The sequence below is a fragment of the Corapipo altera genome, unplaced genomic scaffold, assembly GCF_003945725.1.
Source record: "Corapipo altera isolate COAL_440 unplaced genomic scaffold, ASM394572v1 92, whole genome shotgun sequence".
Taxonomy (NCBI): Eukaryota; Metazoa; Chordata; class Aves; order Passeriformes; family Pipridae; genus Corapipo; species Corapipo altera.
This window is the reverse complement of record NW_020884994.1, coordinates 365293-387975: the sequence shown is the minus strand read 5'-3', so window position 1 is coordinate 387975 and position 22683 is coordinate 365293. Positions and strand designations below refer to the sequence as shown.

Below are 22683 nucleotides of genomic sequence, written 5' to 3'. Positions count from 1 at the left end.
AATTAAGGATAAATGTTACACTGGGCCATTGACTGTCACAATAATGCAAGCTGAGCAAGTACCATGACACAGCACATGGCCTTCTTGTCAGTGAAAGACATGCTAAAACCCACTTAGTGCTAATTTTAAGAATTATTCCCCCTTTCTTGGCACTCATCAGATCACATCTGGAGATGCCATTCAGTTCGTGGCCTCAAGCACAAGAAATAGGTTGATAAAATTCAGTGGGTCTGGTAAAGAGACACCAAAGCAGTCAGGGAGACGGAGCATGTGCCCTGTGAGGGGCAGCTCAGCAGAGAGGCACTGTCCAGCTGGGAGAGGAGATGGTTTTGGGGACCTGCCACAGCCTGCTGATACCTGCACAGAGTTTACAAAGCAAGGTTCTTCTTGGAGGTGCACAGTTGGAGAAGGAGGGAAATGGTCACAATGTGAAAGAGGGGATGCTCTGACTTGACAAAAGAAAAAGGTTCCACCACAATGACAGTCAGGTGCTGGAATTGGCAAAATCTCCATCCTTGGAGGTTTTGCAGACCCAACTAGATAAAGCTGAGCAACCCAGCTCTGAATTCAGTATCAACTACTCTTTGAGCAGGAGCTGAACTAAAGTTCTCCTAAAGTCCCTGAATTATTCTATGACAATATTTCACAAGAAACAGATTAAGAATTCCTGAAATGCTTTTTAAAATTTTCAGAGACATACACAAATTTTTACAATTCATCGCCAAAACATAAATGGCAAAAATCCAGCCTAAAAATTAAAGCATAAATTTGTGCATATTTGCCATAAGCAACAATATTCCATTATTTGGCTATCTGGCACATTCACTCCTAAAAACTGCTGTGGAAGGTGGTGAAATTCAGCACCTGCCTTCTTAGATGTGCAACTTCCATCAGCTGGAATATTTGTAGGCTAGTTCTATAATGAGAAATTCACTTCCTAGCAGATCTACCAACCTGGGGTGTGTGTGTGATATGCGAGAGTCACCCACTTTCAGAAGGAATTAAAACCAAATGTTAAAAATCCAAGTATTTCCTGACATCAAGTTAAAGACCACAAACAAAGAGAAATGCAAGAGCATTCCCAGTAAAGCATGCAAGAACACAACATTTAGTCTCCTCTCCCCTTCCCACTTGCTCTTCACCCTGTTCAGCCCAGCAGCATGGCACCAACGAGCCAGCCTGGTGCACGCATAGGTATGAGACAAATACAAACCCAAACACGCACAGGCACAAAGAGAAAAGAGGCAAAGCATGAAGAAGCATGCACAAACCAAGGACAAGCGTGCAAGCCTCTCTAATTTGCTATCTGGACTCAGTTAGGTGGAGAGAGATGCAGATAAAAACCATGCCAAGTTACCTTCAATGGAATAAGAATAATGTGCTGGGCTGGGCTGGCTTGTGGTTAACCCTGTAGTGCAGGTAAGAACACTGTGCTGACTTGTAGATGGAGTCTGAATTAAACCACTTTCAGGTTTCATACCTGGCCACAGTGCACCTGAATCAGATAAATTGGACCAGTTAAAAATATGCTGGGACCAAAAAGCATGCTGCTACCTCAAAGTAGCTCATCACAAAGCAAGTAACAAATGACAGACAGAAAATATTTAATGTCGGCAATAGTAAGCACTGGCTGTGAGGTTGTGCACAGATTAGAGCTGCTGACAAAACTGGCTGAAAAAGAGAAAATTAAAAGCACCAGTAAGACCAATCTGTAAAGCTTGCAACTAAAAATCTGTTTATGTCACTAAGATTCACTGCCCTGTGGGAATGAAGGACCTGCCAATCCCTCTGCACAGGCTGAGCTGGACAGCACTGTAAGTGCCATCAGCTGTTACACAGTCAAGCTGAAGTTGGGACCTATGAAGGTCGAGGTCAGCACTTCCACTAATTCACTGGGCTTTGGGTTGAGTATTTTAAAACAAGCCACAAATCAGTAATTTTCAAAGACTGACAACAAATACAGAGCTCAAAAAAAAAAAAGGCTAAAAAAAACCCCTAAATGTTTCTTCTACACAAGCTTCTGGAAAGCTTGTGTAACAACCCCGGGCACAGCACAGAGAGAGTCAAGTGACTGTAGTTCTGTGTACAGGGCATACACAGCAGTGTGGTTCAGCTCAGGTGCCACGTTAGGGTCAAGGCCACTGCACTGACAGGTACCAACAGTGTCCGACTGAGGCAGCTCAACTCAGGCCTTGCTCTTCAGGCTCTCCTTTGAGCGTTTCCAGATCTACAGCCAAAGACAGTTTTCCCTAGTCCTAGTCAGAAAGCAGAAATAGGTTGAGAGGATCTGCTTAAAAACAAGCAGGAGCGTGCAAAGCAGAGGGACAAAGGATGTTTGGAGCTAGACACAGAGTTCAGGGCCATCAGGAAGACCAGCCTCCCTAAAAGGGAGTACCAGAGCAGTACCAAAAGCAGTACCAGGGCAGCAGAAGCCACCTGCAGCCCTCCACCCATTCCAGCAGGACAAGCCATGGACTATGAGCTCTAGGTCTACTCTACCAAGCTGGACAAGAGCAGCAGCTCCAAGAGGTCGCTGCAGCTTCGTCAGAAATAAATTCTGCAATGGCCCTTTGATTTATTTACATACCTGATCTCAACACACACCTATGTCACTCCCCTCTGTACAGTCAGTCCTGCGGTTTGACACTTAAGTTGCATCTTTGTTACCACTTCAAACCTCCAAAACCACAGTATTTAGCAAACAAAAGGGAAAGGCTGATTTAAGAAAGATTGTAGATACATTGCAGAAACTCCAGGACAAAACAGATGGGAAACAGATCCTCTAAGGAGAGTGGGAATAGCTGTGTTTGTTTAGTCTGGAAAGGGAGTGCCACCATCTCCAAGTGGATGAGCAGTTTTTATAGGGGACAGTAACCAGCAGCTCCTTCCAGCACAAGAAAGAGGGACAAGGAGCAGACAGCAACACGATGTGATGGTCACAGGACACGCAGAAGTGCCAAATAACCTGACAGTGAAACAGAAACCCACTGGGAATGCTCTAGGATAATGCTCACACAAGGATGCTGCTGGCTGGATGCCAGTGCAGGAGTTGACCCGGCTCACATGTTACAGAATCTTTCAGCCCCTGCATTCCGTGACTGTCTCTCTGCCACTGACATGTCCTACTTTCCATACAGCAAGGCACGCTCCTGGCCTGGGGGCACATGTCCTTCCCCTCTCATTCTGCAGGACAGCATTTATAAGCCAGCACTGCCTCAAGGATGACAGAGAAGAAGCCGGGAGACAGGAACAAGACTCCTCCATGTCCAACGGCAGCACTACACATCACAGATGTCACAGGACACACCTACACACATGGGAAGACCCCACACAGCACACCCCATCACTTGTAGGTTTTTCTTGAGTTAATGTAAACCATCACATCCATGATGTTTCTAAGACCAACTTACAGATACATTTATGCAGCCTGGATGTCACTACTCTTATTTTAATACTTCTTTAATAAAATCCTTCCAGGCCACAAGTGCGTCCCACGCAGAACAATGCACTAAAGCTTCAAGAGAGGTGACAAACTGGCAAGAGCACTGAATGCAGCGTCCTGACTTGGAGGGACTTCAAGACTATATTTGTGTTTGTCAGCTTGCTTGAATTTCACACTGTTTTGTTCCAGTCAGATAATCCACTGCGCCTTCTTTTTGGCATAGAAACAAACACACAGTACACACCAACCTCTGAAACAGGCCTTCTGGTGCTGCTAAAACATCTGACCAAGTTGTTGGCTCTCACCTGCTCACTGGAGATATTGTGAGCAGAAACAATTTGCAGAATTCCCTCTGCAGCGTACACGGTCAGTCCTCTGGCCTCCACCTCTCTGACACACCATGCAAGGTCCATCTTCTCAGGATGACTCAGTATGTACCACTCCAGTATGATTTCCATTACTGGAAATAATGACTTTTAACATCTTCCTAACACTTAACTTCACACTAAAAATTCAGGTGTTTAACAACAGGCCTTAAAATCCACATCAAGACATTTCAGTAACTGATCACATTTCAGATGTTTTACAGATGAAAGTTCCTTTGAAGTCAACAGAAAATGCAAATCTCTTGTCAGGTCCTCAGAAGACTTTCTAGTGTTACATTCAGAGTATAACACTGAAGCAGATGAGTATCCCTGTATTCCAGAACCTTCAAATTTAAAAAAAACAGTCTTCCCAAATATAGCCACTACTACTGCCACCAACAAAACATCACGCACACAACACACAAAAAAACCCCCTACACCCTCACTCCCTCTCTTCAAAATTTTAGAAGTCTAAAACACCTTTTTTTAACAACTTCACTGGAACACTCTACATATTTACAAATATTTGCCTTTAAAAAACCCAACACTTGACACAGTAAAGCATACAAGAACACAACAAACAGCTTCAGTGCACCATCCACAACAAACTATCAAGAAACACCAAATAAATGAAGCAAAGGAAACCACCAGCCATTGTTCAGATACAGCAAAAACCAGCGCAACAAGGTACTGAAACCAAAGTGCAGGCACCCAGGGAAGAGAAGTATGTTCCAGCAACCATCACTAATTACAGTATTAGTAATTTATCTTATGTTTAACAAAACTGAGTCTGGATTTATTATCTTTTCTACAACATCTTTCAAAGATATAATGACAAATCAATTGTTTCGTAATCTATAGAAAAGCTGTTAGCAGCTAATAAAAGCCAGAAATGTAGCTGGTATTATTCAAAGACAGCTAATTTTTCAACTAAAGAAAAATTCATCAAAATACATCAAGATACTAAGATTTTAGCACTACAGATAAATCTGCAAGAGGCTCAGTTCATTTGGTTGTGTAGCATGACCATAAGCCCCTGAGACAGACACTTAGAATCACAGAATTGTTAAAGCTGGAAAAGACCTTTAAGATCATGAAGTCCAGCCATTAACCCAACACCACCACCATGTTCACCACTAAACCACGTCCTCGAGTGTCATATTCACACATTTTTGAACACTTCCAGGACTGGTGACTTCACCACTTCCATGGGCAGTCGGAGTGCTCCCCCAGTTCCCTCCACAGGGGAGGGGATGCTCTCCCTCTCATCAGAGCTGGGTGCTAAGGGACAAAACAACCTTTACTACCTTCCATTTTTTGAGAGCTGGTAACATTATATAATATTTACATAAGAAACCAAGCAGGGCAACAATGCAAATAAAAAGAGAGGATAAAATGTTCATTTTTAACAATCAGTTATAAAATTTGATACATGGGGGGGAATTGTCATGTGGATTTTTCTCCCCAGTGCCTGACACTTTAATACTCTGGCTGTTCATACAGACTAGGGAATGAGAAGCTGGAGAGCAGCCTGAGGAAAGGGACCTGGGAGTCCTGGTTGATGACAAATTGGCCCTGAGTCAGTAGTGCCCTGGCAGGCAGGAGGGCCAACCCTGTCCTGGGGACATCAGGGAGGGGATTGTCCTGCTCTGCTCTGCCCTGGGGCAGCCTCACCTCAACACTGGGGCAGCTTTGGGCACCTCAGTATAAGAAGGAACTAAAGCTATTGAAGAGTGTCCAAAGGAGGGTCATGAGGATGGGGTAGGGTCTGGAAGGGAAGCCTTAGGAGCAGAGCAGACTGAGGGCAGAGCTCAGCGGGGGCTGCAGCTCCTCCCCAGGGGCAGCTCTGATCTCTGCTCTGGGGGGACCAGGGACAGCACCCAGGGAATGGCTGGAGCTGTGTCAGGGTAGACTCATGTTGGATCTCAGGGAAAGGTTCTTCCCCCAGAGGCTGGTTGGGCACTGACTCAAGGCTGCCAGAGGCTCCAGGAGAGTTTGGACAACGCTCTGAGGGACAGGGTGGGATTGTTGGGGTGTCTGTGCAGGGCCAGGGGTTGGACTGGATGATCCTTGTGGGTCCCTTCCAGCTCAGGATATTCTATGATTCAAATGTACAGAGTATAAGGAAAGGCCAGGCAGCTCCTTTCACTAGCTAACCCACCCAGAAGTTACATATTTTTCTGTCTGTGCTACTCATCCTCAGCTCCCTTTATACACCATCGAGAAAGTCAGCCGTTATTTTCTAGAATAATTCAACACTCCAGAGGTGTGTTTCCCCCTCTGTGCACAGGGTGATAGTTCAAACCCCATCTTGGAGCTTTAGTGACAACAGAACTCTGACCCTTCAAGCATTTGCAAAGACTGGAATGGCTATCAGAGGGCTCAGTTATTAGAACAACTTAAGTAAATTATTTGCCTAGTAAACTTGGAGACATTTTAGCATGAAATCTCATTTGGTGAAAGGTGAAATAACAAAAATACCTTAATCTTAGCCAGCAAAAAAAGGAAAGGAAAAACACCTTCAGCAGAGATGCTATAGTATGGGGTGCTGCGTCATTTCAGTGACAAGGAAACTGCACAAACACAGCTATACCACAGTTGGAGAAAATTATGATCCCAAACTAAGAACCATCTGGCAACCTTCATGGGGAGACATCCAAATTAACAGCCAGGAAAACAATTTTGTAAGAAATCATATTTTATAAGATGAAGTCCTCTCAAGAGATCAGTGCCCACCCACAATTTAAGTTACATTTGTGCTCTCCTACAAACTCTTCTCTCCCACACCCTTGGTTAAGCCTAACATTGGCTCTTTAATGAGACACAACACAGTAATTGCAGACACCAAGAAGCCTTTAAAGTCACTTCTTACCAAAAGGAGGTAGTCCATAGGTCTGCGTGGTCTGGGGGTAGATAGTGTAGGGCTGGGACTGCTGTAGTGCTTGGTACTGAGGCTGACCAGGGTAAGGGCTCATTGTCTCCGATATTGGTACAGAAAGGATATGTGCATATGGCCTTAGTGAAAAGAGAGAACAAAGGTCAGAAAGAACTATCTACCTCATGCATCTTTCAGCCTCCAAACCAGAAGACACATTAAAAAATGGCTTCAGAAAGAAGAAACCAGACTGACATGTGCTCTGTACCATAAGCTCCTTGTGCTTCCCAAGGCAGGCTCTTGAGTTAACAGATGCTGCCAGCTTCCTGCAGTGACACCAGAGAAACTCCCTCCTCTGGGATGCTCATTCCAGGACTGGGAGGGCAGGGTGAGTCGGGAAGGACAAACTCCCCATTCCAACAGGCATAAGCAGTTAGTCCCACTTACCATGTCTTACCTAGAGCTTCTGCAATATAGTAGTATGTGTAAGAACTAGTGGGACACACACAGAGACTACACAAAAGCAAGCGGGGGGGTTAAGGTCTATCCTGCTTCAATGGGATGAACTAAGAAAATCCCTAAACATGGTGAATGATGAGAAAATCTTATATTTCCCTTACATTTATTTATGTTCAATTTGTTTATTTGTCAAATATTATGGGCATTAATCACCAAGACTATTGTGAAGGAGCTCATTTATCCTTGTGATCATAAAACAACAGTCACTAAAGCCAAATAGTGACTTCTGCCAGCTTCAGTGTCCACAGCAATTAGTATCTGTTGCCAGCAGAATGGAAGTGGGATTTACAGCATTAGAGAAATGCATAAAGATTACTTCAGAAAGAAGTAAGAGTTACAGAATTCAGTAACAATTGCTTGACTTACTTTGCAGAATATATTTGTGAGGTATAATCATTTGATGACCTTGGGATATAATCAGTGCATGTCATAACTGAAAAAAAAATAGTTTGTATAATTACAGAGGTGCTTTCAAAACTCAACAAATAAAGACAAATGTCAGTACTCACGGTACATTTTAACCAAGACACAGGATTTACAAAGGGTTTTAGTGTTCTGAATATCTGTTTCAAAGCAAATTCTCCAAACACACTGTTAAACCAGAACAAAAAATGTACTTCTTGCCAGTTCACAGCAGGTAGATCAGTCAGTCACACTATTCCTCCCTGTGTAACAGTGCTCTTTCTCTTTATCAGTTGGTACCATCGGGTTTTGTGGCTGTCATGATAAAACTCTGATTTCAGTCCTGCCCAAAACCCTGCATATTTGCCAAAGGGGCTTCATCTGCACCAAGCATAACATTTCTGTGTCCTGGAGCAGAGATCAAATGCTTGTTTTGCCAAGGTCTCTTCTTCCCCTACATACTCCACCCCAGCATGGTTCCAGCAATCTGTCTTTCCTGTAAAAAGGAGTGGCTCAAGCTCCACAAACTTAATCCCATACATCCAGTGAAGCACAGTTGCAGTGCACAAGGCCCAGAGATTCCTCTAAAGAAATTGGCAGTTCCACTTAACCAGATGTTTCCATTTTTCTGCTTGAATAAATCCAGTGAAACTGGAAAGACAGAGTGGCTCAGTCTGCAAATCCAAGGAGGAAATGTTTCAAATGTTCTCACTCAGCACAGCCCGTGGCTATGGTATACCCTGTGTGGAACAGCTCTGTTACACATTTCTGGGTCAGGGCGGAGAAAGGGACTTGAGCTGCTATGGCTTAACCCAAGAGCCATTAAAACCCCCCTGGATTCACAGGAACTGACCCGATTAAATACTCAGCTATCCATCAGACTAGGAAAGCAAGGATGGGCAGGACCCCAGCACAGAATTTGGCTCCATGCAGCCCCTCTGGCACATGCCACCATCGTAGTGCATGATGCTGCTGTGAGCTCCAACTTTTTTTGACTATGTATCTGCACAGTACATGGGTTTATCAGTTTGGACCTACAAGCACCATACCCAAACCCTCAGTAAACACAGCTGCATTGCTGTGGAACCAGCTGATTCCTCTCTGGAAGCAGACAAAGCACCCAGGGCTCCAGTCCTGCCCAGGAGGGGATCCAGGCTACAAGAGACCACACCTTCCCTCTCCCTCTGGAGTGACTTGATTAACACCCTTCAAAAAGGCATATGGTCATGGATAACAGCATACTCTGCCTTGGTACTTGATCCAGATGCCAATGATGTGCTACAACAAGTTGGGCTTTCCATATCTGAACATTCCTACGTTATTGTTTTTGTAGCACCACGTAGTTTAAAATGTCATCAGTTACACCCACTGAGCACAGGCAACCTTAATCTTAACCCCAACCTTAATGTGCTTTCTGCCACCTCAACAACCCTCTCTCGGTGTAATCTGACGACCAGCATCTAAGAAGTACAAACCATCAGTCACACACTGAACCTTCTGAATGGTCCATGAATCACCTTCCTCTGCTCCTCAGTGTTTGCCTTTACTCATGGTGTGAAGCCCACACAGCACAAGGATAGAACAGGAAACACAAACTGGGAACTTTCGGACCTAAAGGCTTTCATTTAACACTTGTCAGATGTTCCCACATCTCTCCTGCAAAAATGTCTAGCTTTATGGGGCTTTTTTACAGAATGTCAATATGCATCTGAATAGTAATGTAATGATATTTCTAGAATTATTATTTTTAAAAGAGCATATAAAGAACTAGGTAATGGTGTAAAAAAGCAAAAATTGTATTGCATGCAATTTCTGGGATTTGTAAATGGCTTATCCAGTTAGGCAACATATTTTGCAGGCTAAAACTTCTGGTAATTCCTGTAACATGGCAGCACATGGATTAAAATAGCAGAGATGAAATCAATTAGTATGGAAAGTTATACATTCCATACTTCCAGTCAGGATGAGCTGATTTACGCTTAGAAATATGTATCTGTAGTCAAAGGTCTTCCACACAGGAATCTGACTTTCCTAATAACCTCCAGCCCTCTTTTTCCAGAAGAAAGGATACATTCCACTTCTCACTTACTATGCAGTCTTTCTATTTCCTGCCCGTTTCCCCGCTGTTTATTTCCTAACGGTTTTCTGCAGACATTCAATATAGTTCAGAGTCTATTGCTACAAAAGACCCAAGCAGCTGTGTAGAGATAATGATTTATAAAACATCTTTTACAATAGGCATTATATTTGATCAACTCAACCCTCAAGAAAAATCATGCCTAAGGCAGATAAGACACGGCAGTACCCAGCAGCAAGCTGGGGGACAGTGACACAAAAATATCTGTTAGAAACAGCTATTTGCTTACCACCAGGCATTAACACTTTGTAAACACTACAGCAAACATTCACTTTACAACTGATAGCGAGGGCAGGCTAAGGATTACAAGGAGAACACAAAGCTTGTGCTTGATGAAGCAAGGGACCAGTGGAAGAAAAGAGGAAAGACAGTGGGAGCAGAACTCCGGAGATACTCACTCTCACTGGACATGGGAAGGTTTGAACCAAGGCTTGAAGGTTCAGGTTTCTGATCGCTGATCTCTGTGTTGCTCACATGACTGCCAGGACAAACAAAGGCTCAGCATTAGCATTATGAACTGTTTAACATCCTTGGGCATCTCAGCCCCCAGATTCATAACACCCTTTTGGACCATGTCAAACTGACTCTTCACGGAATCTAGCCCTGTGCTCTTTGATATTTCACACAGAGATCCCAAGAGAGAGATCTGCAGCTGGAATTAGACATTAAACTATACAGGGTTTGCATGGCCGGGTTTTGGTAGTGGGGGGAACTGCAGGAGTGGCTTCTGTGAGAAACTGCCAGAAGCTTCCCTAGTATTGGATGGAGACAAAGCCAGCTGGCTCCAGGACAGGCCTGCTGCAGATGGAGCCCACCAGCGACAGTGGGAGCACCTGTGGGATAAGGTGTGTATTCCAGAAGGGGAAAAAACCTGCCAACTGCAGCTGAAGAAAGGTGTGAGGATATATGAGAGAAATGGCCCTGCAGAGCCCAAGATCCATGGGAAAGGAGGGGAAGAGGTGCTCCAGCTGCCAGAGCAGAGCTCCACCTGCAGCCCATGGGGAGGATGGAGCTCCCAGGGCACTGCTGGCTGGTATCATACACCCCTCGGCTTCTCCAGCCCCCCAGCTGGCAGCAGCCAAGGAGCTGCTGCCATGAGTGGTATGTGTGGTCCTGCTGCCACAGGCTCCTGTGCCCACGGGCATTGCCTCACTTGTGTTTGTCCCTGAAGACCAGTGTTGAAGCATCCTTGAACTGGGGGGCACTTCTGTACTTGCATATTGGCAGGTTACCGGATTATTTTGGATTTGTCCTGCAATGTTTCAGTTCCATGTCAATGTTGCTTTGTTCATGTATAAAGTAGGAAGTACAGGTAATTTCTGAATGAAACTGCTTTTCCCTTGATGATTGACTTCCTGGCTTTAGTTTTATTATTGGTAGTTCTGCAACACAGCTTTTCATGAGGTTTTGAGGCATCTGTGTGTTGTTCTGACATTCTCAGACTGCAGTTCTCAAGACTAAGGAGGCAAGGTAACTGCTTATTGCTGCTAAGAGGGAACTTTGCTTATAGCTCAGGTGTACACCAAGTACAGTGCTTTCTGCCTCCCTCCATGACCTGAGTCTACTCAGCAACCCAGCAAAAATAACTGCACAGGTTTTGTGTTGGATGAGCAAATTAAACTCTCAGGGAGAGCCTAAGGGTGTCTGAGATGACCTGCACAGGGAACACAGGGCCATATGAGAAATGAACCTAAATCTTAAAACACCTTCCTCCCACCACTCCCTGCTTCCTGGGCTCACTGAATCCTGATTTTCTCTCCCTCCTCCATCCCTAGCAGCGCAGGGGCATGGGAGAAACAGGTCCAATAAATTCTTTTAAACTAATCCGTTGGTCAAACTTACAATAATGTATAGTTTTATCAAAATAGAGCCAGAATATTTAAACAGAATATTTAATCAAGTTAGAAATGCAATTTTATCCTTCCCCCCTCTTCTATTTTTAAATACTATACAAGGATGTTTACACTCAAATCTCAAGCTCCTGGCACCTATAGGGAAGCCATGATTGTAGTGACACATGGAAGAAGGGACAGCATCCACCCCAGTGTGTTCAGACCTGCCCATGCTGCCCTTGGGCCCTTTGTAGCCAACACAGGGGAAGAAACCCTTGTAGGATGTGATTCCTCCAACCTCAGACTGGTCAGAAAGGAAGCTTGTATGACAAGCTCAAATTTCTAACTTTTGGAATATACCACGTCCACTCCTGCAGAAATGGTGGTGTTTGCTCCTCACTCCTATTGGGATGGCAGAGACTCCAAAAAGAAATCTTTCTTCACTGTATTTACTGTACTCAGAGGAACAGAATAAATCCTAATATAGCTATTCTCATTATAAGTAATAATAATAATAATTCATTCCTAAATACAATAACCTGCAAAAAGCATCTGTTGAGGCTAAAAGAACACAACAGCTTTAAACAGGAGAGGCTACCAATTCGAGAGGGTTTCATTTCTCAAAGCAGTTATGCACGTAGTTTTATTGGGAATCATAGCACAGATATTACACTGAGTCTCACCAAAATAAATGCATGCTATGTGCAGTACATGTCAGTCTCATCACATTCTGTGAAAATCATCAGTCTTGATGATCCCATTAAGACTCTTTATAGCCACTATTATAAAAGCTTAATATCAAAGGGCCAGTTAATTACTGTTTTATTTGGAACTTAATCTCAAAATTATCTTAAACACAAAAGTGACTAAATTTGCCCAAGCTCCGTGAAAAATAAAACAACAGGCAAGTTTCTAAAATGGAAGCTTTATAATGATAAAAGAATATTAAGAACTCTTCCACACTAAAATCAAATTCAAAATCCCATACCTCAGGCTCTGTTCTCTGGATTCCTGCATCTTGGCTTTTTTCACCTGCAAAGAATAAAAACGTTTAGAGCCACAACCACCAGGAGTTGCCCTTGAGGGAAGCTACACACACAGCCCTCCATCAGCACACCTGGACTGAAGCTGCACACACAGCCCTCCATCAGCATACCCTGGACTGGAACTTCTCAGGATGAGAATCTACAAGTGAGGCCATTGGTGTTATACAGAGAGTAGCATTTTAAATTGTTCTATGGCAGGAGGTCGGAACTAGATGATGTTTAAGGTCCCTTTCAACCCAAACCACTCCATGATTCTATGAGATATGAGTTTTCCTTTAAGTCAATTGTTAAAGCCGTTTAAAAAATCAATAAATATCTGGACAAGTTTTCATCCTCTCTTCAAATGGTCTTGGTACATGTGGTAGTCAGTGTCAGTGTGCAAACAGCAATTCTGGATTTCAGTTTATCATGTCCCTGCCTCAGCTGGCCAGCCTTGGCTTGTCCCCATTTCAGCAGATTTTGAAAAGAAATTGTCCCTAATGTCTTTATGCACTGCAATAACATTTACAAAATCTTGACCCTTCAGTGAGATGCAAACCCAGTGCCTACCAATCACCAATCAATACAACTTATGCTACAAAGTGAAGTGAGAGGGAACAGTTTTAAACAGTCTTTCATGGCCTTGGAAAGCGTGTTCTCTGTTTTGTGCCACATCTCTTAACACATATTTAATGCAGGAACAGCGTGATTTAGTAACCAGAACGTAAGGTTGATGTCTGGGGCCCAAGGAGGGAGTGAGAGAGTGCTGTCATGGTGTGCTTCACTGCCAGCTGGGCCCTGCAAGATCCCACTCCAACTCCAATCCCTACCTGTCCATACTCCTCCTGCATGAGCCTTAAAAAAGGCTGTGGAAACCTCTTCAAATGCCTTCTTTCAACACACACTCCCCTCTGAACACCTTTGGGAAAATGCTGAAGGTTTTTTGTTCCCTTTCAAGTGACAAGATCACAGTTTGAAGACTCTTCATAGAATCACAGGATGGTTTGGGCTGGAAGGGACCTTCAAGACCATCCAGCCATGGGCAGGCACACCTTCCACTAGCCCAGGTTGCTCCAAGCCCTGTCCAACCTGGCCTTGGACACTTCCAGGGATAGGGCAGCCACAGCTTCCCTGGGCAACCTGTGCCAGGGCCTCATCACCCTCTGAGTAAAGAATTTCTTCTTAATATCTAATCTAAGCCAAACTTTCAGTTTGAAGCCATTCCCCCGGCCCTGTTCCTACATGCCCTTGCAACCAATTTCTTACCAGATATCTTGTAGGCCCCCTTCAAGTCCTGAAAGGATGTAAAAATGAATTCACTCTTTTTAAAAATAAGGGAGAAAAGAAAGATAAAAACGAAAAAATAATAAAAGAAATTAAAACAAGAAAATTATGGGGTCTACCTCAGGGATTCCTGTTTCAGTTTTAGCAACTGCAGATATTCTCTCTAAGCTGTTCTGCTGCACTGCAACAAACAACATGTCTCCTAAGGTACATCTTTGCTCCTACATCCATCTTTCTATTTTCCACCAGTTTGCAGCTAACATTGATTTTTGTAAAAAAAAAAAAAAAAAAGAAAAAAGAAAAGAAAAAAAAAGAAAGGAAAAAAAAAGCCACGTGACATATTCTAGCTGATCCCAGCTCCCAAAACACAAATTTCTACCACTGAAAATCCAAATAATTCTTTGTGCTGGCAAGCTCTGTTCCTGCCTCAGCTCTCCCAGCACTGGAGTTCAGTTGTATTTACTGAGCCATAATCAAAGTTTTCCTCCTGTCGTCAAGAGAACAGGTGCTCTGCAGCTGACTCCAGCTCCGACTGACATCGCAGATAATGGACCAGGCCCAAGCAGAGCCGGGGACACTCCTCACTCCCAGCTCACCCCCTCTTTACTCCCACTCCTCACTCTGTTTCCTAGCCTTGTGGCATGCACAGAAACTGCTTCCATTCTAATTCTGACTTGAAGAGAGAAGAAACACTCAAAAACCAGGGACCAAACACAAGCCTGTGAAACATGCCAGGCAGCAGTACAGGGCTGAATGATCAAACACTGAGTTAGAAAAAACACATTTTGGGACCAATTATTACCATCAGTCCCAACCAACACAAGCAAAGGACCCGATTTGTTTAATTAATTATTTTTTAAAAGTAAAATACATTGAACTCGAAGTCTGATGACTTCTCTACAGGCTCCTTTATGGCTTCAGTTATGAACAGTTTAACATAAACATTATTTTCTAAAGTAACTTACTGATCTTATTCTTGCAATTAAGAAAAACAAAATCATTTGTGAAAGAAAACAAGTGTGCACAATATCAGTGTTGAGCTACTCAGCTGACAGGATTTTGCAAACCCAACTTCAGTTTCCTTTTTTTTTTTTTTTAACATCAGAAAAATTCACTTGTTTCAGGAATGGCCTCACTATTAAAAAAAAACCAAACCAAAACAACAAAAAACATCTTCATTCCCTCTTGTGAGAACGTGCCACTATACCCAAAATACTACCTCACTTACTCTCTGTGATCGATCTAGTCTGATACTCTGTTGCAGAATGATTGACTGGCATCGGGTACTTCAAAGAAATTCCTGAGAAAATATTCAGCTGAAAATCACAGCACAATCTGCTTAGAGGATGCTTCCAAGTATTGAAAATTAGCTGTACCCTATGTCTCATGCCCTGAAGAATAAAGACAGCTTTCATCACATAAGGATGTAATTAAAGGTATTTCCTTTTTTTAATACAGACAATTCAGTCTTAAATCTTACCAACAGCTGGAGTTCAAACTATATGATTTTGCTGCTTGTTACACATTTTGTGCATATTACTCAGGCCCATCATCTGGAGGTTGTGGCGGGCAAGGTTCTGAACAATTGTAAATTAACGTTTCCACTTGACTTTCCTAAGTTCCTAAGTCATAAAATTGTACAAATGACATTACAATGTATTTTTTAACAAATTTAACTGAACAACATAAAATTCTCACATTAAAAAAGCATCAAAATCTTTCCAATGAGAACACCCCCAAAGTGCCCTCAGTACATTATTCTGGTTTTGTGTGCAGTTGACACGATCTGCAAAATTTCAGTAAGCTTCACTCTCAAAGTTAACTTGGCAATTTCTCACTGAGTTTCCATCAGGTTTAACTGGGAAACAGAGCATTAATACAAACATTTCTACTTAATTCCTATGCTGTTATATTTTAGATATACTAATTTAATTCATCTCATGCTGTATTGATAATTATTCTACCCAACACTTCTGTGCTGTGATAATATCAGTTATTGATAATGCAAATAGTACTGCAAATAATTCACAAATATGTAGCAATTTTAACCTTCCAACATGCTTCCCTACTCCAACACACTGTTAAATTAAGCTTTAAAAAAATGCTTTCTACCGGTGGAAACAACGGATCACAGGATCTTTTCAAGATCTCAAGCACAACAAGAATTAAAAACTATATACCCTGTAATAACCAGCATGCTGATTCTGTCCCCAAAACAGTGAATTTTATTTTCTCTACAACAGGTTTGAAATAGTCTGGTTTTCTAAGCATAACAAGTAATTATTTTGCATAGAAACATTATAGAGTTCAATCATACATAACTACTGCCTTATTACTATTGCCTGCGCAGTTATAGTAAATAAATGTACAGCACGTTTTACTAACAGCAAAATGCTCTTTCTCCTCTGGATAAATATACTAAGAATAAGCCTTCTTTTCCAATATTGATTAAAATAACTGTATACTGAGTTTGTGAGATCACCAATTTGTCTTATATTTTCATTTTCAGCCTTTTTTAAATGTACTTACTGGTTGTTCAGGTAAGTCTTGTGGCTCTTCCATGGGTATTACTATTTTAATGCTTAAATGATTCAAATCGTGTGTTCCTCAGCAGTCTTCAAGGCCTGTCAAGAAAAGGTGTTCATAGCTTTATGTACTTTTTGGGGGCTTATCATGTAGGCTATCAGAACATTAATTGTTATATACTCCTCCCACAAAACTCATGTTGCCATCTCCCAAATAAAAGACAAAATTCATATATGGAAAGATTTCATAAACAAGGGATTTAGCTTTAAGCTTCGAAGATACAGATTTTTCATGCACATGGCACATTTCTACATCATTTACTTGGGCCACACTGACTGCAGAAGCTAACATACCAATCAGACACGTGCACCATGATTTTACAGACACTGTAAATGATCGAGTCTGCTCTACTAGGTCAGTAAACAGCATGATTCAATCTAACCTGTTTTAATTTAGAACATTTATATAACAATAAAAAAAAAATCAGGACAAGACTGTACACCTAAATGCATTTACACATGGTGCTGTTCCTTGCCAAATTCACAAAGCCAGTTCATTATTTCAATTGCACCTTTCAAAAAGAGAAGTTTGATGACATTTTTTAAAATAATTTTTATTTTGGAAACATTTAGCAGAGAGATCTTACACACTACACCAAAGAGCTGCTACTGCTCAGGAGTTTAAAATCATGAAAAGGAAATTTCGCAGATAATTTTCACAACCTGATTAATTTTTGCAATTTGTTGGGCAAAAGATAAAGGCCCATGTCCTCCTGGCTCCCCCCTCTGCCCACCTAATGTGCATGAGCCGTGTGGCACGTGTGTCTGGTTTTTCCCCTTCTCATTTTGACACCACTTTATTAAAACCAACCCCAACCTCTTCAGAGCAGCCTCCCCTGAGCTGCACCGACAGCAAAAGGTGTCTCCTGTGCCACTTCAGCAGTGCCTGCTCTGCCACAGACATGTGTACAGTTCCTGTACACATAGCACATCCTCAGGGGAGAACAGAAATCAGAAGAAATGCTGCAAAACACGAGGTGGGTTGGAAGAAATGAAATCCAGTGCCTTTTGGTCATAGGTACCTATTGCTGCCTCCACAGCCCCAAAACTCCAACTGTAAATCTCAGGGGAAACATGAAAGGCCGTTTACTTGCCGCTCCCTCCACTAGGACTTTCTGTTTTCCCATCCTGTCAGGAGCATCCAGGCACCTTCAAATCATGGAATTGTCCCCACATAAAGTGACTGAACTAGTTTACAGAAACAACTTTCCAGCGTCCTGAAAACCACAGCTCTGTTCCCCCCCGGCCCCTGCCAGACCTACTTAACCTGGCAGCACGTGCAGCCTGCCCACAGCACAGTCCCACGTGCCAGCCATAGGGATGCTCTGCAGCCCGGAATAATTTCAGATTAACCACAAAAACACAAAGGGTTTCTCCCTTATTTGAGGACAGGTCTTAAGTGGCAGGGTGTATCATATATGCCAGGGTAAAATTTCATTGAGGGTTTGAGGATTTTGTAAGGCTGCCGCCCCTAATCAAAGCTACTTACTCTTATTGCCTGAACTGTAAGGCAACCGAATTCAAAATTAGTCTGTTCCATAACTCAGGTTCTTTGGAAATGACCCTATTCACAACACACAAGAAAGTCCACAATACGAAGGACTACTGCTACCTTTACAGTCTTTTCTTCATCTGTTTCAATCAGTCTTATTTTAAATCTAAATCTTATTTCCTTTTTACTGTTTTGGTGGGAATAAAAGAGAATAAGAGGAAAATCAAGACTGAAGAGAAATTGCAGCACTCACAGATTATAAACAGGAGCACAGAATACAATGGCCAAGAACAAGAAGAGTTGAAATTGAAACCAAGAGGTCCTGACCTGTCCCTCACTTTCATTATTTGACGCTGTTTTGTTGTGTAATTTCCTAGAAAAATCCCAGATGAAACTCTTCAGTATGGAAAAATATTTCACATCCCACTGATCCATATAGCAGCAACTTCCCATTCCATGCTTTGCTTAAAAGCTGTGAGTAGTTCTTTAATTTTGACTTTGAGAAGGATTTAAATAATTACAAGACAAAAAGATTCCCGGAGTCCCACTGGAATATGTTACACTTGTGAACAAAACTCCCTTCTCAAACAAGTGAGAAGCACCTGGAAGCAGATGACTGAACCAAAGCAGATGAACAGCAAGTGCCTGCCTCAATGGCAAGTGAGAACTTGGCCTCTAGTGGCTTCACACCTTCTCCCAGGGACACCTCGTACTCCAGGTGTGCCTGAGGCTGTCCTGATCCAGAACGAGCAGCAGCGTGTGTGTCTCAGGGACAGGGAGGCACTGAGCCCCACACCTGAGAGTGAGGGGTGAGGGCAGTCCCCTCTCACACCACAGCACAAACTGCTGCTGAAGGGAGAGCTCCTGCCCCTCCCCACCTCCAGCAGCCCACTCCTGCCTGCCTCACACTCCCTCCTTCGTGGCCACCAAAGGCTTGTGTGGCTCAACAGCAGCCTGGATCTGGAATCTGACCCTCTGCTAAGGGAAAAGAAAGAAAAAGGAAAGAAAGGAAAACCAGAGGGACCCAAGCACAACCTTTTTAACGAAGCTGGTGTCAGAGCAATCAGCTCTGGCCTTGCACAGCCCTGTGCCGGGGGAGCCAGCAGGATGGGCTCAGGCAGAGCACAAAAGCAGAGCAGCAGGACGACCCTTTTCAGCTACAGCCATAGGAAATGAAACCCTAATTTTACCATTTACTTGATGTTTCACTTTGATGAAGCAGAGACATCAGTCACGGTGATACACGTACGGCTACGCAGCCTTTTCATCTGCATCACCCACCCAGTCATGAGGTTCTCCTGCAGAGCAGCCACAGGGCTTCCTGTAGCCAGGCACAAGCATGGAAAGCCCTTGGACCATGGGCACAAGCAGAACCTCTCCCTGACATCATCTCTGTGCACGGAGCCCCTCTGTGTGCCCCTGTCCTCCCGCACAGAGGGGCTGAGTGAAGCTGCTGACAGCTCCAGCGCCGAGGCCACGGGGAGGAGGATCTGGGGAGCAGCTGCTCCTGCCTCACTCATGTCCCCAACAGCCCCTCCAACACAGCTAATCCCCCACTGCCTATCAGCCAGCCCCAGCCCTTGGGCAGGCATGTGCCCCAGGGCCCCGAGCCCCTCCAGGTGCCTCCTCATCCAGCAGCAGAGGGTCTGTATTGCCCAGGCTTGGGCTTGGGTTTCCCAGAAACCTTGCACCTGCTCAGCCTGAGTTGCCACAGAGGAACAGACTGAGACAGCAGCTCACCAGCAACAAAGATGATTTTTAAAAACTGAAAATAAACAACTCTGGTTTTTGGGGGGTAGCATGTCAAATCTTGAAATTAGATTTTTAACTTGCATAAAACTCAAAGTAACTGCACTTCAGGTAAGCTTATCACACAGTTTATCACAGAACATTTTTAAACCCTAAGTGACCAAAACAGCAGAGGTATCAAAGCAGATCTTTGATAAGTTCAGTTCTGCAGAGTCCAAACTGCTGCAGTCACACCCATGGGGGTGCCAGTGGCGGCCGCGGGTGCTGCTCCCCGAGGGGACTGTGCCTGCTCAGCTCCACGGAGAAGGAAGCAGTGATGGACAGCTCTGGGGGCAGCTGGGGTTTGGTAATGATTCCCATCCACATATCTATTCTTATTTCTGTGTGAAGAAGGTCTCAAAAGCAGACTCAGATGGTGAGAATGTTTCTGTGGGCCACTGGACTTGTGAATGAGAAAATGAGTACAAAATGGAACCAAGTGTGCAAGAAGCCATCAAATGAGCTGTAGCAATGAAAGAAACATTCAGAAAAATTAGTCCAGTGTTCTGCTTCTGGAAACCAGCAAAGTACCACACTTTTTCCCCTTATGGTCTGATTTTTGTTAATTACCTGAAGAAAACTGTTCTGTAATATGTGAATTAAACACTATTTTTTATTTCATCTAGAATTGTTTTGAATAACCATCCTGTTTAATTCCAACTTGCATAGAACACCAACAATGCAAAACATCAAGGATCGGTGTTTTGTGTGGCATTACATTTTGCTTGACCAATTTATGGAGCCACACCATCTAAACTTCAAACCAGAAGGCATCAGAGCAGAGGAATGGGCTGCAGAACTGCTCCCAGCAGCTGCCTGCCTTCTGCTATGCACATCTCGATGCTTAATTTACCTGACAGGTGATGTACAGTTTCTTGCACTAAATCCTGTCTTAAAAATCCTAAAATACAAAGTCCAGCTTGGTCAGGCTCTCTTAAGCTAGATGCTCTGGATAGAATTTCTGAAAGCTGCCCACTATGAGCATCAGGCTAGACCGTTCATTTTGTGCTTTTCAAGCCATCTGCCTTGGTTTTAAATAAAAAATTTCGGCCGAGAAACAGTTCTCCCACACTGCAAATAATTAAAGTCGGGATACTGTGATAAAACCAACAAGCAGTAATTATGCTGATTAGAAAAAAGCTGATTGACTATGGTCTTATATTACTTTAAAACAGTCACTATTTCCCTAAAAACAAAGCTTTGGTTGGGGTAATGAAATCATATCTATTAAACAGAAAGTTGAAATAAAACCATAGAATTATAGAACCATTTATGTTGGAAAAGACCTCCAAGATCATTGGGTTCAACCACCACCTAGTAGTGCCAAGGCCACCACTAACCCATGTCCCCAAGTGCCACACCCACCTGTCTTTTAAATCCCTCTAGGAATGGGAACTCTGCCCTGAGCAGCCTGTGCCAGGTTTTGACAAGCCTTTCAGGGAAGAAATTTTCCCTAATATCTAGTCTAAACCTTCCCTAGCACAGCTTGAGGCCGTTTCCTCTTGTCCCATCCCTTGTTCCCTGGAAGCAGAGCCTGATCCCCCCCCCAGCCCCCCCTCCTGTCAGGGAGTTGCAGAGCCAGAAGGTCCCCCCCGAGCCTCCTTTTCTCCAGGCTGAGCCCCCCAGCTCCCTCAGCTTCTAGGTCATTTGCCAACCTGCTTAGAGTGCACTCGATCCCCTTGACCAGATGATCAATAAAGATATTAAGCAGGACTGGCCCAAACATCGAGCCCTGGGGAACTCAGCACCAGTGCCCTGTCCCAGATGGATGTATCTCCATTCCCCACCATGCTCTGGGCCCAGCTGTCCAGCCAGTTTTAAACCCAGCAAAGAGTGCACCTGTCCATCCCCTGAGCAGCCAGTTTCTCCAGGAGAATGCTGTGGGAAATGGTGTCAAAGACTTTACTAAGGTAGACAATCCACAGCCTTTCCCTATGCGAACCACCTTGTAGAAGATCAGGTTGGTCAGGTACAACCTGCTTTTCCAAAACCTGTGCTGGCTGGGCCTGATCCCCTGGTTGTCCTGGTGCCATGTGATGGCACTTCAGGCGATCTGTTCTACAACCTTCCACAGCACTGAGGTCAGGCTCTAGTTCCCCAGATCCTTCTTCTGACCCTTCTTGTAGATGGGCATCACATTTGCAAGCATCCAGTCAAGTGGGACCTTCCTGGTTAGCCAGGGAGGCTGGGAAATGATGGAAGTGAATACCTTCTGCCAGCTCCATCAGTGCCCTTTGCCGGATCCCATCCGGCCCCAGAGACTTGTCTAAGTGGTGTAGCATGTATTTATAGAAACATTCTTATTATCTTTTACAGCACTAGCTATAATATTTTGCAGTTATTTCCACTCCTTAGTTATTCAAGGGGCAGCACCCTACAATGAATAGCAATTAATATATATATATTAGGCAGCAGAATAGTCTAGGCTTCCCATATTTTCCAGTGGAGCATTTCATTAATGTCCCATGCATTATACACACACAGGATCAAAGCGTGGAGCCAAAGCAATCCAAGACATATCCCAACTGGAGCAGGGCTTTTCCTTGCAATATGTTTTCACTCTGTGCCACTCACCACGTGACAAACAGCATCTGTCAGAGAAGAGCAGAACTTGGCACATTACCATGCACTGCAGAGCTTCCAAGTGCTTTTCATTCTGAAGGTTCATGATTTAAGTTTTAATCTTCAGGCAAAATTCACTCAGTCATCTCCTCTGCTGGCAGTGGCTGTGCCCCTCCACATCAGGGACATGGATGTATTTTATCCTTGCCCCTATCTCAGCATTCCTATATCCAACCATGATAGTATTTCACCTGCCAAGCTGCTAAAATATTTCCATCTTGTTATTCACAAGCAGACTAGTTTTCTGACTATACCAAGGCAGCATACTCAGCCTGGTGCCTGCTCCCACAGGATCTCTGCTGAGGATTTGGCAAA

At 43.6% G+C, this 22683-nt stretch overlaps 1 protein-coding gene across 5 annotated transcripts in view; it reads right to left on the bottom strand.

Annotated features, from left to right (window-relative positions):
* EYA3 (EYA transcriptional coactivator and phosphatase 3) overlaps positions 1-22683 on the bottom strand; it is a 55762-nt gene that overhangs the window by 19821 nt on the left and 13258 nt on the right. Inside the window, exons 1-7 of one of the 5 annotated variants that reach the window (XM_027666497.1) lie at positions 16411-16489; positions 13864-13918; positions 12561-12604; positions 10139-10218; positions 7568-7634; positions 6680-6822; positions 1358-1495 (exon numbers count right to left, since the gene is read on the bottom strand). In XM_027666497.1, the coding sequence (XP_027522298.1) occupies positions 1358-1495; positions 6680-6822; positions 7568-7634; positions 10139-10218; positions 12561-12589 (457 nt within the window). In that variant the 5' untranslated portion in view covers positions 12590-12604; positions 13864-13918; positions 16411-16489. Of the gene's footprint in view, positions 1-1357; positions 1496-6679; positions 6823-7567; positions 7635-10138; positions 10219-12560; positions 12605-13863; positions 13919-16410; positions 16506-22683 lie in introns of those variants that run through there. The other 4 variants (XM_027666496.1, XM_027666498.1, XM_027666500.1 and 1 more) reach the window with 4 other exon arrangements.